The 16,491-nt window shown below is 40.3% G+C and overlaps 1 protein-coding gene across 2 annotated transcripts in view; it reads right to left on the reverse strand.

Moving 5' to 3' along the window:
- Positions 1-1,754: 1,754 nt before the first annotated feature.
- Positions 1,755-16,491, reverse strand: part of LOC116410405 (liver carboxylesterase 2-like) — a 30,358-nt gene continuing 15,621 nt past the window's right edge. For both annotated transcript variants that reach the window (XM_031900803.1, XM_031900802.1), the window contains 7 exons: positions 15,911-16,006; positions 14,702-14,842; positions 5,653-5,730; positions 4,763-4,910; positions 4,413-4,562; positions 4,261-4,333; positions 1,755-2,303 (listed from right to left, as the gene is read on the reverse strand). In XM_031900803.1, coding sequence (XP_031756663.1) covers positions 2,117-2,303; positions 4,261-4,333; positions 4,413-4,562; positions 4,763-4,910; positions 5,653-5,730; positions 14,702-14,842; positions 15,911-16,006 — 873 coding nt within the window. In that variant the 3' untranslated portion in view covers positions 1,755-2,116. The remainder of the gene's footprint in view (positions 2,304-4,260; positions 4,334-4,412; positions 4,563-4,762; positions 4,911-5,652; positions 5,731-14,701; positions 14,843-15,910; positions 16,007-16,491) is intronic.

Here is a 16,491-nt window from a genome sequence, read left to right on the forward strand (position 1 = left end):
ATACAGTGAGGAATAGGTGTGTGTTGGTCTGACACAATAAACAAACTTGATTAATTAAACAGTGTGATGTCCTGTTTTCCTTTTAAGGAGGGGTAACCCTTCAGGTATTATTATCCTTTAAACACAGAGGGCTTGGTCTGCAAAGGCTCAGGGTGGGTGTGCAGCTCTCTAGGGTTCCCAAGTCTTTCTAAATTTTTGGACTGTGTTGTTTTAGTGCTGTGATATGTTGGATAACCATTATCTCCCCTACTTTGGAACTGACTGGCATCCAAGACTGGGGTATAGGGCCCCTCCAGTAATGGGCTAAACCAGTGCTGTCCAACTGGCAGCCCCCACTGTGTGGTCTCCCACCTGTCTGGCTGCTTTGATGGCTTACCTTTGTGTAAGTACTGTGATTAACTCGCCCCCTGCATTGCTCACACATCAGATTCAGGCAGCCATACACACAGGCAGCATAGGGCAGGTAGAGTATGGCACACACAGGCAGCATAGGGCAGGCAGAGTATGGCACACACAGGCAGGGTAGGGCAGGCAGAGTATGGCACACAGGCAGCATAGGGCAGGCAGAGTATGGCACACACATGCAGAATAGGGCAGGCAGAGTATGGCACACACAGGCAGCATAGGGCAGACAGAGTGTTGCACACAGGCAACATAGGGCAGGCAGAGTATGGCACACACAGACAGCAGGTTTTTGCTGTACTACCACCATTAATATGGGTATGGTCATGTGATGTGGATAAAGAAAAACTCACCAGCACACCCTGGTTCCTCCAAAAGAAAAAACTTTAGCCTGGTGCTCGGTATCAAGAGGGAACGGCACCCTCCAATCCAATCTCGAACAGCATAGATACTGGCACAGCAAGGCAATTATAAGCAGGTAAAACCTGCATGTTTATTTAGTGCAACACAGTGTTTGCCCATTTTTAAATTGGATGCAAGTTTTGGAGGCATAAAGACCAAGTGTACTGCCAAACAGAGCATTCTGTAGTCTGCCAGTCCACATTGGGCTACCAAATAACCAATCACAGCCATTATTGGTCACCCCCAGGAACTTTTTTAATGATTACGTTGCTCCCCAACTGTTTTAATATTTAAACATTGCTCAGGACCCCTGCCCTAAAGCATGTTGGAGGAGTTTTATTCTGCAGTGTCATATACCACCTTACTATGGTTTTATTGTTCTAGTTTGACCCACCTTGGATGTCCAGCTATAAGATACCAAGCCTGTATTTGTGCAAATTTAGCTGCCTTGAAGTAAATATAAATATCTGGGACCCCCAAGCCCAGGGTCAGACTGGCTTGCCAATGTACCAGGAGAAAACCCAGTGGATCCAGGTCCTGTTGGGCCCCACTCACCCAAGCATACCAGCAGGCTGCATGGTGGCGTGCTAGGGGCTGGGTTGCATTCACCATAAATACCTGCACTGACCACTGTTATATTTAGATTTCTGTAGTGTTTTCTTATTTATTCCTGTTTTTTTCCCTTCCAATATAAAATGGGCCATTGCCCCCTGTAGGGATTTACCATTTTGTCTAGGAAACTTTAGGTGGAGAGTACTAAATAGATAAAGAATTCTAGGGAGGATGTTCATTTTCAGGCTATAAATACTGTAGGCTTGCCATTATATCATATCCTTTTTCAGATTTACAATTTGGATTAACGTGGTTTAATCACATTACACCACAATGCCTTGTCACCAAACCAGTGACTATCCATAAATCACAATGTACAAGGATAGTAAATGCAGAGCTAAAATAAACTTCATTTATACTTTATTTCATAAAGTTATCTGGCAATGCAAAACTTAAAAACGGATTTCCTGTTAGAATCCCTCAGTGTCGAAGTTCAACTGACTCTCCCTTAACAGATGTTTTGACTATCCTTTAAGGGCAACAAAGGTGGATTGCCAATGGAATGCATTCTAATTAATAAGTGCTCTTCCATTAGTATTAATTAACATTCTCATTAGGGAGGTAGTTTGTCTCAGTTTATAACAGTTCTGTCAGTGCTGTTAGGTAGGGTTTTACTATGGGAAAAATGCATCTGGGGGAATGGGGCATACCAGAGCAGTACCACAGTACTTGCAGGGCACAAAATCCTAATTAATGGAACTTATAGCTGTACACGTTCTCCTTTTTCTTCCATCAACTCTTTAATTTTGTCAGGAAGGGTGATGGTCCAAAATTTCAATCTTCCTCCCTTTAACCTTTGAGATGATTTCTGTGTCAAGTTAATTTCCAGATAGTCTTCATCTTCATCATATTTTGGCCACTCAGCCAAACCAAGACCATTGGGATCCCTGCAAACAATAAGACAGGGAGCAAAGTGAATGATATTTCATAGCTTAAGATGAAAGAAATTCCAGAGGACACAATGAAAACACAAAAAGCAGTGAGAAATCAGAATTATTACAGTTTAAATTTAAATCAAGCTTAAATTAATGCAGCTCAACCAAGTTTTTTTTATAGTGTTCTCCAATCCTCAAATGATTCAAAAATCCTATTTATAGGAGAATGCAGACTGGGCTGTTGACTGGATCACTTTGCACTCTTTTACTTTAGTGGTGTAATATTTTATCCAGAGAGGCAACCTTCCACCTCTATGATTTATCGATCTATCTGCATATAGAATAAGATAGCACTGAAAGCATTAGTAGGAGTGCCAGGAACACAACAAAGGAAACATGAAGCTCAACTGACACAAATGACTTGCAAAACATTCTGTAATCTTGCAACTGTAACATGTTGTAACAACGCATTGTAATTTGCGTTCCATTTACCAACACAGATGTAAATTATCATCCACAAAGGTAAATTGTGTGCAAGCTTTAGTGAACTCGAGGACTCATATGGCCAACAACTATATGAGCCAGCATGTTTCCTGCCTGCATATTAGTGTAGATCAGGGATCCTCAAACTACATCCTGCAGGCCAGTTCCAGCCCCCCAAGGTAGTTTACCCGGTCCCCACTGCGTCCTCACCCCTGGCAGCAGGGAGCTGGGAGAGGGCAGATGGATCAGGGAGCGTGAGGACGGAGCGGTGGAGTGGGGAGAGGGAGGACGCAGGAGCGAGCCATAGTTTGAGGGACCATGAACTGGCCCCCTGTTTAAAAAGTTTGAGGACACTTGGTGTAGATGAAATTCCATATACTGTGTGGGCAAATTACTTATTCTGTTTCTTTAAACCAATCAACCTTGACCTGCATGGTACAATCATATCTAAGGGGCCCATTTATCAAAGTACGATTGCTTTTGAATACAAAAAAAAATCGTATTTTTCTAAGTTCTTGTACTGTATGTATTTTCGCAGATTTTTTCGCTAATATGCGCAACTTTTTTGTACTGTGCGTCAAAATTTATGTGATAAAATCCAGTACTAAAGTTTCGGATTCATTCAAGCTTTGGTATCGTGACTTTCCTTGGGCCAGGTTGGAGCTGCAAAGTCAGAAAGGTTTTCCCGCCGTTTACAATCGTTCGGATACAAAAATTTTGTGACTTTTGGATCGCCAATATGATATTATTGTGACTATTACGATTTTTTCATAAGCATTTTCTTGACATTTCCGATCAACAGAAATTATCGTATCTAATCTGAATTTTACCCATTTCGGGATTCAAACTCGTACTTTGAACAATCGGCCCCTGAGTGTTAATTATTCATATATCATCATATGATTCACTAATTATATCATACTAACTCCTCCTTCAAGGCCTACTACAGTTAGCAATGGCCTGTCACAATTTCTGAAGATACTCTTTGTCGTCCCTTTTATTCTTAAAACATATTAGCCCCTTTTCATCTTGGACTTTATTAGAGTGCTGATGGTGGCCAATAATCATCTGCTCATTTGAGAGGGGGAAGTTGTCAAAAAAGTGTATTTTTGCACAATTTGGCCACCTAGGCTGAGGGCCAATTTCAACTGATCCTACTGTTCAACCCCTTGGGCCAGCAACTGGATCACATGGAGCTCTGTGCAGAACATGTCAGAATACCTGTACCAGTAAACGGCCACCATGATCAGGTGTGGTCAAGAAGGCAGCTAATTTTGGGCCCTTGCTTGGCAACTTTAACTGCATAAATCTAGTTGTTCAGTGGGCGGTTCACACCTTTGTTTAGAATTCTTTGATGACTACATGAGGCAACACAATTACATGCACATGAGAAAAAAAGGTAATAAGGAAAAGGTCAAGCTAGAATTAAGTAGGTTTTAAAATAATGTAAAATACTTGTGATACATTCATAAATAAGACACCTTACCCATTTCTAGCGAAGTTAGCCCAATATTTCATTATTGTTTTACTGAGGATTTTTTCTTCCTCTGTTCCATTACCTTGTGAAGACAAAAGCCTTGTTAACTGAGGAGATGAAAACATATAGCTCTAAAACTTACATAAAGGGAAAAACCTTACTTTTGAAAAGAATGCCACTTTTCAGGAACGGGCCACCAACAACAAAGTAAAGTTCATCACCGTGATCAGCTTTAACAAAATCATCTTTTGAGTCTGCAAACATTGAAGGGCGGTGCTGAAATTCATAGAAGTAAACAGGAAACCCCGAATCTAGCCGGTAACAACAAATAGGAGTGTTAGCTCATGACACAAGTTACAATAAAAGTACACCAAACAATTTATATCTCTACAAAGTGGCTTTACAGTCATTAACTCACAGAGTGCCCCAAAGCTATGAAACACAGGCCCTAAAAGATTGCTCAAAACTATAATTGATTAATGCACATATCATGAATGGTGGGTTCACGTACCTCGGTGATATTTAGCTGTTCTTAGGGCAGGTATAACAAATATAGTGTCCCCAACTAGGTCCAAGAAATTGTTTCTTAACTCTTTTGGATCATCTGTGTCACCAAAGTACTCTTCCATGATGAAAGGAATAACACTGGAAACTGTTTTCTGTTAGAAAGGAGAGTAAACAATATTTAGGACATGCACCTTTATTAAGAGGGAGCCCTGAATTTGTTTAACACACTTGGATCCCTACACTACAGGCAATGTGGCCTGGGAGAGATATCTCCAAAGTCTTATTTAGGAGCTCAGTGCTGCTCATTCTAGCTCAACCCTAACTGTCTTACACTCCTAGAGTGTACTATAAAGGGAGCTACACCTGCCACTATCTAATGCCTCATTCACGGGGCCCTGTTCCCCAACTTCAACTGGGCCTGGGCCAATGCCCTGGGCTCTTAGCACACATCCACCCTGTTCCTCAGGTGGAAGCAAACAGAAAGGTGCCACTCCTTTCCCAGCACTATACCAAAGTGAGGCAGGATGTGGTCACCATACCTTCCAACCAATAGCACACATATGTTGTAATGAACTTACTTAGATACATTCCCTTCTGCCCAGCAACTAAGGGAACTGAACCTGTAGGGATTTAAAGCCAAAGGGGCCATTTAACCCTATGGGTCCCTACAGAAATATGTCTCCCCCCCATCCATATGTAGTAGAAAAAAGGTTCATGTGTGGGCCATAAGTGCCTAATAATTTTATTTAAAGTCTATGACATTAGTAACGCATTTCATTATAAAATGCCAGCAGAAACGCATTTCATTGGAATATGATTACAAACCAACAATACTCTTCATATTTTTACTTTCATGAAATGAACATATGTATGCATCATGAAATTGGATCTTACCAACAAAGGGACAGCACCAAGTCTTGCCTGAATGTCTTTCTTTTCCATTCCTTCCTTGTATCCAGTGATATTAAGAGCCTGTACACAGAACCACAGTATGGATTAATGAACTATCACTATTACTGAACTATTACATATATCATTTCATTCAGGGTAACAATTACAGAAATTTCTAAAACACAAATATGCGTTATTATGTAAAAAATGGAGGTAGCTTGATGTTGCAGGCCTGGGTTCAGCACAGTTAGGCCCTGTATAATATTGTTAGGATATCAGTTTAAAAAATGCTGGACAACAATAGGAAACAATTTATATGAGTTACAATCTAGATTTGATGACTAATCCTCCTTGTATTTTACCCGATTTCAAACCATTCACATTACATTTATATGTGTATTAATAATTGCAGGCAATTAAGCTTTTAAAGATTTTGCTGAGCATTAAGATGGGGTATATAAAGTAGGTCACTACTTGGTTGAGTTTTACTTACTGTTCATATAAACGATGAATTTTACTAGCTTCTGGATAGATAGATATTATATATATATATATATATATATATATATTATATATATATATATATATATATATATATATATATATATATATATATATAGAAAGTCAAAATGCAATACTGGCACTCACGTATAAATCTCAAATCCGCCTGGGTGCAGTCTTCACAGTGAAACCGAGATAAGAAGAAAAAGAAGCCGCTCTCTCAGGACTTAGGTGCAAAAATAAAAAGTAATTTATTGAGTAGACGAACTGACGTTTCGGCTGAACACCTCAGCCTTTCTCAAAGTCAAAAACACATTGTGAATGCTAACATTAAATACAGTGACTGGCGGGAAAATACAAACAGAAACTGGGTGTGACGTCACAGTTTCACGTAGTCCAATACACATCAAGCGTGAAATACTCATTAGCATAATAAACAAATGCGTGTCTCATTGTTTATGTATAAACAAATGCTTTGTACATCCGCAATAAACATAACACCTAAAGAAAGAACCGATACCAGTGGACAGAAAGAGTGAAACTAAAAGTATCACGTATAAACAAACAATGTATCAGATATTGAGTTGAAAGGAAATTATCCAACATGTAACAAGTAGTGAGAGACAAAGTGACACAGGGGTGAGGTTACAGTTAACACGACCAGAGGGAAGCAGTATATGTAAGGAGCAGAGAGTATAAGTAGCCACAAGAGTATATATACCTGCTTGTTAAGGTAGCGGGAGCTGTTAGCTATGAGTGAGAGACAAAGTGACACAGGGGTGAGGTTACAGTTAGCACGACAAGGGGGGAGCAGTATATGTAAGGAGCAGAGAGTATAAGTAGCCACAAGAGTATATATACCTGCTTGTTAAGGTAGCGGGAGCTGTTAGCTATGAGTGAGAGACAAAGTGACACAGGGGTGAGGTTACAGTTAACACGACCAGAGGGAAGCAGTATATGTAAGGAGCAGAGAGTATAAGTAGCCACAAGAGTATATATACCTGCTTGTTAAGGTAGCGGGAGCTGTTAGCTATGAGTGAGAGACAAAGTGACACAGGGGTGAGGTTACAGTTAGCACGACAAGGGGGGAGCAGTATATGTAAAGAACAAAGAGTATAAGTGGCCGAAAGGGTATATATACCTGCTTGTTAAGGTAGTGGGAGCCGTTAGTAAAGAGGCAAAATGTCAGAGGCCCCAATGGGACCACATAGTGCCCTGAACAAATGCTATCTTAGAGTGCAGCAGTCCTTGGGCCAACATTAGGTAGTAAATTGGGTTCAGGGTTACCACTCACTTTGCCAGTTGTAGGCATAATCATAGAAGGCTTGTCTTTCAAAGTAGAACCATCCCGGATAATAGGCTGCACTGTTGCATGATCCCAGGCAGTATGTGCATGCAATCAATTCAATAGGTCTTGCCTACAGGACTGGGTTTACACAGTTTAACGCTGTTTGTGTTGTGGGTATATGGCCCATAAATAAAGAGTTGGTACCCAAATTATGGCCGAACGGCCCGAGACAGGGACTGGTCAGCACAGGTGGTATTAGTACCCCCCATATGGAGGACATAAACCAACCAGGCATTCCTATAGTGTCCCGTCAAAATGGAAGTAAAAAACAATGCCCATGTTAGAAGCTTGGTCATAGGTTGCTGCAGGTGTCTATTGAATAAATCTCAGTAGCACAACCGCAAGTCACTGCAGTCGTGTGCCACAGTTAAGGGATGCTAGAGATGTTAAGCTAATCTACACGAGAGCAGGTAGTTTGTAAGTATTTTATAGACAGCAGAATTGAAAACAGAAATGTCAAAAGGACGTATTTTAAGAGGGAAAATACATGCACTGTAAAGAGCGGAGCCGGGAAGCAGCTGAAACCCAAACGAGGGGAGGCACACTTATTGATACAAATACACCGACTGTGACAAAAAACACGTAACACATAACAATGATTAAAAAGTAGCTAGGCATAACAATGATTCTAGAGAAGCTAGACTCTATATAGGAACTTGTAGGAACTGAATGTTCAAAATTATTGTTAACCAACAAATCCAATAGCAGTGCCTACAAGCCTGTATTACATTCAGTGTCAAAATAGGTGTATAGAAAAATGTACAGACCAATTACTGCTTTGCATATCATGAAATGACGATTACATGCATTTACTCGTGTGTTGTAATAAAGGTGATGGTTACAAGAGATCAGTCGAGCTAATTCGCCTTCAATTATGGTAAATAAAATGGTGAATATGAGACAAGTTCATTCAATCCAAAAGGACTCAGCGTGTTGAGTTTGTGGATCCAGCGGAGTTCAGCTCGCAATAGTAGCTTTTCTCTATTACCACCACGAACCGGAGGTGGAATAAAGTCTATAATCATGCTCCTCATACTAGCCAGCGAGTGATGGTGTGTCAAAAAATGTAGGGCTACCGGAGTGTCTGCCTTTCCTGTGTCTATTGCAGTACGGATTGCCGATCTATGGTTCGCCATACGATCGCGAAATGTCGTGATGGTTTTGCCAATGTAGTATAAACCACAGGGACATCTGATGAAGTATATTATGAACTTGGATGTGCAGGTCACCCGATGCTTGATGGATATTGGCTTGCCTGTATGCGGGTGATGAAACACGGATCCTGTGATTAAGTTCCCACATGTTGTACAAGATGGACATTTGAAACATCCCGGTTTAGTATTACTAAGCCACGTGGTTGGTTTATCTAATGTATAACAGTGTATGGGGTCTGTTTTCATCAGCAGATCCCTTAGACTCCGCCCACGTCTGTATGCAATGCGGGGGGGAGTTCTAAATATGGGTGGAAGTGTCTTGTCTTTGGCCATCACTGACCAGTGATTGTGGATTGACTCAATCATTGGTTTTTTGTCCTGACTGTAGGTGGTTAGAAAAGTGAGTCTCTCTGGCATAGTATCCGATTTATTTTTCCGGACCCCCAGGAGATCCTTTTGGCTATAGGACAGTGCTTTTTCTTTGCAGGATACCAAATGATGGAAGTTATATCCTCTTTTCAAAAATCGCTCAATCAGATCTTCGAGTTGTTCTTCCAATTGTATCGGATGAGAATTATTTCTGACCATACGGAGCATCTGTGAAAAAGGAATGCTCTTAAGGAGATGTGGTGGATGGCAAGAGGAGTGGTGAAGAAGAGTGTTACGATCCGTTGGTTTCCTATATGTGGTAGTATGGATTCCCGTTGGTGTTAGTGTAATGGTCAGATCCAAAAATGATATTTGTTGTGTGTCAATTGATGCAGTAAAGCGGATTGGTGAGGGCAAGGAGTTTAGTTCAGTGATCATAGACGAAAATTGTTCACATGTACCAGTCCATAGGATGAACAAATCATCGATGTAGCGGTACAATTTGAGAATGTAGGTCCCATAATTGGGTAAAATATGAGTATGTTCATAATTTGACATGTACAGATTCGCGAAGGAAGGTGCTACATTCGAACCCATACTGGTTCCGCTTGTTTGTAAAAAGAACGATCTTTCAAATTTAAAATAGTTCATGGTAAGACAAAACTGTAATAGATGTATCAAAAAGTCTATTGGTGGTCTATTGGTTGCAGGTTGTCTAAACAGAGAATCTCTAACCACTTCAAGACCTTGATTAGTCGGAATTACTGTATATAGCGAGGACACATCCATTGTGGCTAGGCATACATGGGGAGGCAAAGGTTGCAATTGGAGTAATTTATCCAAGAAGTCGCCAGAGTCTTTGATATAAGTGGACATGCCTTGTACCAACGGTTGTAAGTAATAGTCTACAAATGTAGCTATTGGCTGAAGTAGTGAGCCTCGTGCACTGACGATTGGACGACCTGGTGGTTTCAAATTGTCCTTGTGGATCTTAGGTAATGTATATAAAATTGGACAAATGGGGTAATCCTGTGTCAAAAAATCCAGGGAATTTTGTGAAAGCAGTCCCATAGAAAAACTCATTTGTAAAAAAGAATCAATTTGCTGCTTGAACTTCACTGTTGGATCTCGCGTGAGTTGTAGGTAGGTTTCCTTATCATCCAGTTGTCGTATGATTTCCAATCTGTAGTCCGTGTAATTCTGTATCACGATCGATCCTCCCTTATCAGCAGGTCTAATAACAATTTCTGGATTGTTGGCAAGTCTATGTATGGCTTCCCTCTCAGTTCTAGAGAGATTAGGGAACAACAGGGGCAGAGGAAGAGGCCGTTCACGGAGACTGGCATTTAACTCTAGATCACATATGACCAACACAGGTATGACCCCTCCGGTTTCCACTCCTCTTCACTCACAACCTTTTTTAGGACCTCCCACACTACCCAGAGATGGGGGCGCCCGCACAAGAGAAGGGGTGGGCGCAAACACCCGTTCAACAAGAGGCACAAAGGTAATGAGGAAGTAGTGTTCAATCTTAGTTCCATCACCCTGTCGGACTCTGAGATGAGTTTGCTCTCTAGAGGCCTTTCGTTTGTACCCACACATAATACACAACCCCTTGATGCACTAATTGATATACATAAATTTCAACGGACCCTCAAGCTAAAGGAACACTTCAGACTTTCCACATCACAGCAGGTGATTTTTAAAGCACCAAGTTCTTTTGAGCCTACTAACACTCCCAAATCTATCGAAGCATTCACCCGGCTGATGATAGATGAGACCAGAAAAATTTCTTCACAGCAAGCAAACTTCCCTAATCTCTCTAGAACTGAGAGGGAAGCCATACATAGACTTGCCAACAATCCAGAAATTGTTATTAGACCTGCTGATAAGGGAGGATCGATCGTGATACAGAATTACACGGACTACAGATTGGAAATCATACGACAACTGGATGATAAGGAAACCTACCTACAACTCACGCGAGATCCAACAGTGAAGTTCAAGCAGCAAATTGATTCTTTTTTACAAATGAGTTTTTCTATGGGACTGCTTTCACAAAATTCCCTGGATTTTTTGACACAGGATTACCCCATTTGTCCAATTTTATATACATTACCTAAGATCCACAAGGACAATTTGAAACCACCAGGTCGTCCAATCGTCAGTGCACGAGGCTCACTACTTCAGCCAATAGCTACATTTGTAGACTATTACTTACAACCGTTGGTACAAGGCATGTCCACTTATATCAAAGACTCTGGCGACTTCTTGGATAAATTACTCCAATTGCAACCTTTGCCTCCCCATGTATGCCTAGCCACAATGGATGTGTCCTCGCTATATACAGTAATTCCGACTAATCAAGGTCTTGAAGTGGTTAGAGATTCTCTGTTTAGACAACCTGCAACCAATAGACCACCAATAGACTTTTTGATACATCTATTACAGTTTTGTCTTACCATGAACTATTTTAAATTTGAAAGATCGTTCTTTTTACAAACAAGCGGAACCAGTATGGGTTCGAATGTAGCACCTTCCTTCGCGAATCTGTACATGTCAAATTATGAACATACTCATATTTTACCCAATTATGGGACCTACATTCTCAAATTGTACCGCTACATCGATGATTTGTTCATCCTATGGACTGGTACATGTGAACAATTTTCGTCTATGATCACTGAACTAAACTCCTTGCCCTCACCAATCCGCTTTACTGCATCAATTGACACACAACAAATATCATTTTTGGATCTGACCATTACACTAACACCAACGGGAATCCATACTACCACATATAGGAAACCAACGGATCGTAACACTCTTCTTCACCACTCCTCTTGCCATCCACCACATCTCCTTAAGAGCATTCCTTTTTCACAGATGCTCCGTATGGTCAGAAATAATTCTCATCCGATACAATTGGAAGAACAACTCGAAGATCTGATTGAGCGATTTTTGAAAAGAGGATATAACTTCCATCATTTGGTATCCTGCAAAGAAAAAGCACTGTCCTATAGCCAAAAGGATCTCCTGGGGGTCCGGAAAAATAAATCGGATACTATGCCAGAGAGACTCACTTTTCTAACCACCTACAGTCAGGACAAAAAACCAATGATTGAGTCAATCCACAATCACTGGTCAGTGATGGCCAAAGACAAGACACTTCCACCCATATTTAGAACTCCCCCCCGCATTGCATACAGACGTGGGCGGAGTCTAAGGGATCTGCTGATGAAAACAGACCCCATACACTGTTATACATTAGATAAACCAACCACGTGGCTTAGTAATACTAAACCGGGATGTTTCAAATGTCCATCTTGTACAACATGTGGGAACTTAATCACAGGATCCGTGTTTCATCACCCGCATACAGGCAAGCCAATATCCATCAAGCATCGGGTGACCTGCACATCCAAGTTCATAATATACTTCATCAGATGTCCCTGTGGTTTATACTACATTGGCAAAACCATCACGACATTTCGCGATCGTATGGCGAACCATAGATCGGCAATCCGTACTGCAATAGACACAGGAAAGGCAGACACTCCGGTAGCCCTACATTTTTTGACACACCATCACTCGCTGGCTAGTATGAGGAGCATGATTATAGACTTTATTCCACCTCCGGTTCGTGGTGGTAATAGAGAAAAGCTACTATTGCGAGCTGAACTCCGCTGGATCCACAAACTCAACACGCTGAGTCCTTTTGGATTGAATGAACTTGTCTCATATTCACCATTTTATTTACCATAATTGAAGGCGAATTAGCTCGACTGATCTCTTGTAACCATCACCTTTATTACAACACACGAGTAAATGCATGTAATCGTCATTTCATGATATGCAAAGCAGTAATTGGTCTGTACATTTTTCTATACACCTATTTTGACACTGAATGTAATACAGGCTTGTAGGCACTGCTATTGGATTTGTTGGTTAACAATAATTTTGAACATTCAGTTCCTACAAGTTCCTATATAGAGTCTAGCTTCTCTAGAATCATTGTTATGCCTAGCTACTTTTTAATCATTGTTATGTGTTACGTGTTTTTTGTCACAGTCGGTGTATTTGTATCAATAAGTGTGCCTCCCCTCGTTTGGGTTTCAGCTGCTTCCCGGCTCCGCTCTTTACAGTGCATGTATTTTCCCTCTTAAAATACGTCCTTTTGACATTTCTGTTTTCAATTCTGCTGTCTATAAAATACTTACAAACTACCTGCTCTCGTGTAGATTAGCTTAACATCTCTAGCATCCCTTAACTGTGGCACACGACTGCAGTGACTTGCGGTTGTGCTACTGAGATTTATTCAATAGACACCTGCAGCAACCTATGACCAAGCTTCTAACATGGGCATTGTTTTTTACTTCCATTTTGACGGGACACTATAGGAATGCCTGGTTGGTTTATGTCCTCCATATGGGGGGTACTAATACCACCTGTGCTGACCAGTCCCTGTCTCGGGCCGTTCGGCCATAATTTGGGTACCAACTCTTTATTTATGGGCCATATACCCACAACACAAACAGCGTTAAACTGTGTAAACCCAGTCCTGTAGGCAAGACCTGTTGAATTGATTGCATGCACATACTGCCTGGGATCATGCAACAGTGCAGCCTATTATCCGGGATGGTTCTACTTTGAAAGACAAGCCTTCTATGATTATGCCTACAACTGGCAAAGTGAGTGGTAACCCTGAACCCAATTTACTACCTAATGTTGGCCCAAGGACTGCTGCACTCTAAGATAGCATTTGTTCAGGGCACTATGTGGTCCCATTGGGGCCTCTGACATTTTGCCTCTTTACTAACGGCTCCCACTACCTTAACAAGCAGGTATATATACCCTTTCGGCCACTTATACTCTTTGTTCTTTACATATACTGCTCCCCCCTTGTCGTGCTAACTGTAACCTCACCCCTGTGTCACTTTGTCTCTCACTCATAGCTAACAGCTCCCGCTACCTTAACAAGCAGGTATATATACTCTTGTGGCTACTTATACTCTCTGCTCCTTACATATACTGCTTCCCTCTGGTCGTGTTAACTGTAACCTCACCCCTGTGTCACTTTGTCTCTCACTACTTGTTACATGTTGGATAATTTCCTTTCAACTCAATATCTGATACATTGTTTGTTTATACGTGATACTTTTAGTTTCACTCTTTCTGTCCACTGGTATCGGTTCTTTCTTTAGGTGTTATGTTTATTGCGGATGTACAAAGCATTTGTTTATACATAAACAATGAGACACGCATTTGTTTATTATGCTAATGAGTATTTCACGCTTGATGTGTATTGGACTACGTGAAACTGTGACGTCACACCCAGTTTCTGTTTGTATTTTCCCGCCAGTCACTGTATTTAATGTTAGCATTCACAATGTGTTTTTGACTTTGAGAAAGGCTGAGGTGTTCAGCCGAAACGTCAGTTCGTCTACTCAATAAATTACTTTTTATTTTTGCACCTAAGTCCTGAGAGAGCGGCTTCTTTTTCTTCTTATATATATATATATATATATTTGTTAAAATGTCAGCTGATTTACTTGTAAAATTCAATAAAGAGAATTTAAAGAAAAAATGTCTCAACTATTGAGATCCTTTACAAAGGCTTACTATATCTCTGCAAGAAGAAACATGGACTGATTTCATAAGAAACAAAAAAGGTACCTACCAATGGTAGTATCCAGCCAAATTCATGGTTATTAACACCAATCAGAAAAGGAACTGGATTGCTCTCCTTGGCAGCTAAGATCTCCTCCGCAGGTTTGGGAAGGAACACGCCATCAACAACAACAGGGAACAATACAAATCTCTGTTAAAACAAGATATACAACTTGTTATGTGAACTTCAGCTTATTAAGGGATAATCTGCTCAGTACGTTTTTATCGCACTCAAGCATAGCTGTGCAGGGACGCAATTTCGAAAAACTGGGTACAATTAGAAACAGTACCACTGAACAAACAGTACCAAGAACAAACTGTTGCTATCAGTGCCTAACTGTGCCTAACAGGCCAGGAGTGGAATATCACCTCAACACTAGCAGAATTGGGGGGGGGGGGTGGTTATACAAAGTTATAGTGAACTAAATGCTTGAATGGGGATATTTTCTGTTGCTTATAATTATGTTAAATTCTTTTCTGGAAAAAAAAAGAAGCAGCCTCGTCTTGGCTTACAGTAGGGATATGCTCCCAAATAGATAAATAATTAAAAAAAAAATAAAAAAATGAAGACCAATTTCATTTTGTCTCAGAGTAACCTCGTCTACATTATACTAAAACTTTACATAAAGGTGAACTACCCCTTTAATTAAGGGTATGTGACAGGCTCTGTAACATTTTCTGCATTGCTTGGTGGAAATGATAATGAGTGTGGGAGTACAGGATGTACCATAGTTTAGCAGAAAATAAATGTTTTACCTTACAAATACATAATTATTATGTTATTATGCTATTGAAAAGAGGGGTAACTGTGTGATGACAGGTTCCCTTTTTAAAACACAGTTTACCTCTTTAGGGAAACATACTTCCCCAGATTTGCTGGTTATTCTTTAGTTCCAAAAAAAACTATAAACCCCAGCAATCAAAATGCAGATTGATCAAAATGCAAGATTAGAGCTCACCACAGAAAGTTTTACCCACTTTCTATTGAATACTATGGGATTTTTAGAAGTATATTTATCAAATGGTGTACTCTGATTTTACCCATTGATAAACACACTTCTAAAAATCCAACAGGAATGAATAGAAAGCGGAGGATTTTTTCTGTGGTAAACTCTAATCTCACATTTCGATAAATCTGCCCCTAAATTTGCAAGAGAAGTGTAGTTATATAATAATTAGCATTTCATATGGACATGGTAAATCATATAACTTCCCGTACCATTGCTGCAGTAATCGCAACAATCTCATCTTCTGTTTTCTTTTTGAGACAGCCTACCAGGTCCGATACACTACAGGAGGATATGTTAGCAACTACCTGCAAAGATAAAGATGATTAAATATATAAAGCTAACATTCACTCCATTCCAAAAACTGAAATACCAAAACATTTCTGCACACATAAATGGCTATTCCACTAATTCTGGTGCTTAAATACATTATTTCTTTCAATCTACAAAGGGAATGTAGAGTTTTGCTTTTGATGTCTTACCAGTTTCCTCTCCATTTGGTATTTCATCAGCTTATTTACCCTAGCAACCAGGTAGTGGTTTAAACAAGAGATGGGAATATGAATAGTTAAGGGGCCTGCATGGAAAAATTGTAGAGCAATAATTTTTGGCCCCCATTTGAAAGCTGGAAAGAGGCAAAAGAGAAAGGCAAATTATTCAAGAACTATAAAAAAAATTAGGAAGACCAATTGCAAAGTTGCTAGGAATAGGCCATTCTATAACATACTAAAAGTTAACTTAAAAGTGAACCACCCCTTTAGATGTGTTTACATTAGTTTTATAGCAAGAAAGG

The sequence above is a fragment of the Xenopus tropicalis genome, chromosome 4, assembly GCF_000004195.4.
Source record: "Xenopus tropicalis strain Nigerian chromosome 4, UCB_Xtro_10.0, whole genome shotgun sequence".
Taxonomy (NCBI): domain Eukaryota; kingdom Metazoa; phylum Chordata; class Amphibia; order Anura; family Pipidae; genus Xenopus; species Xenopus tropicalis.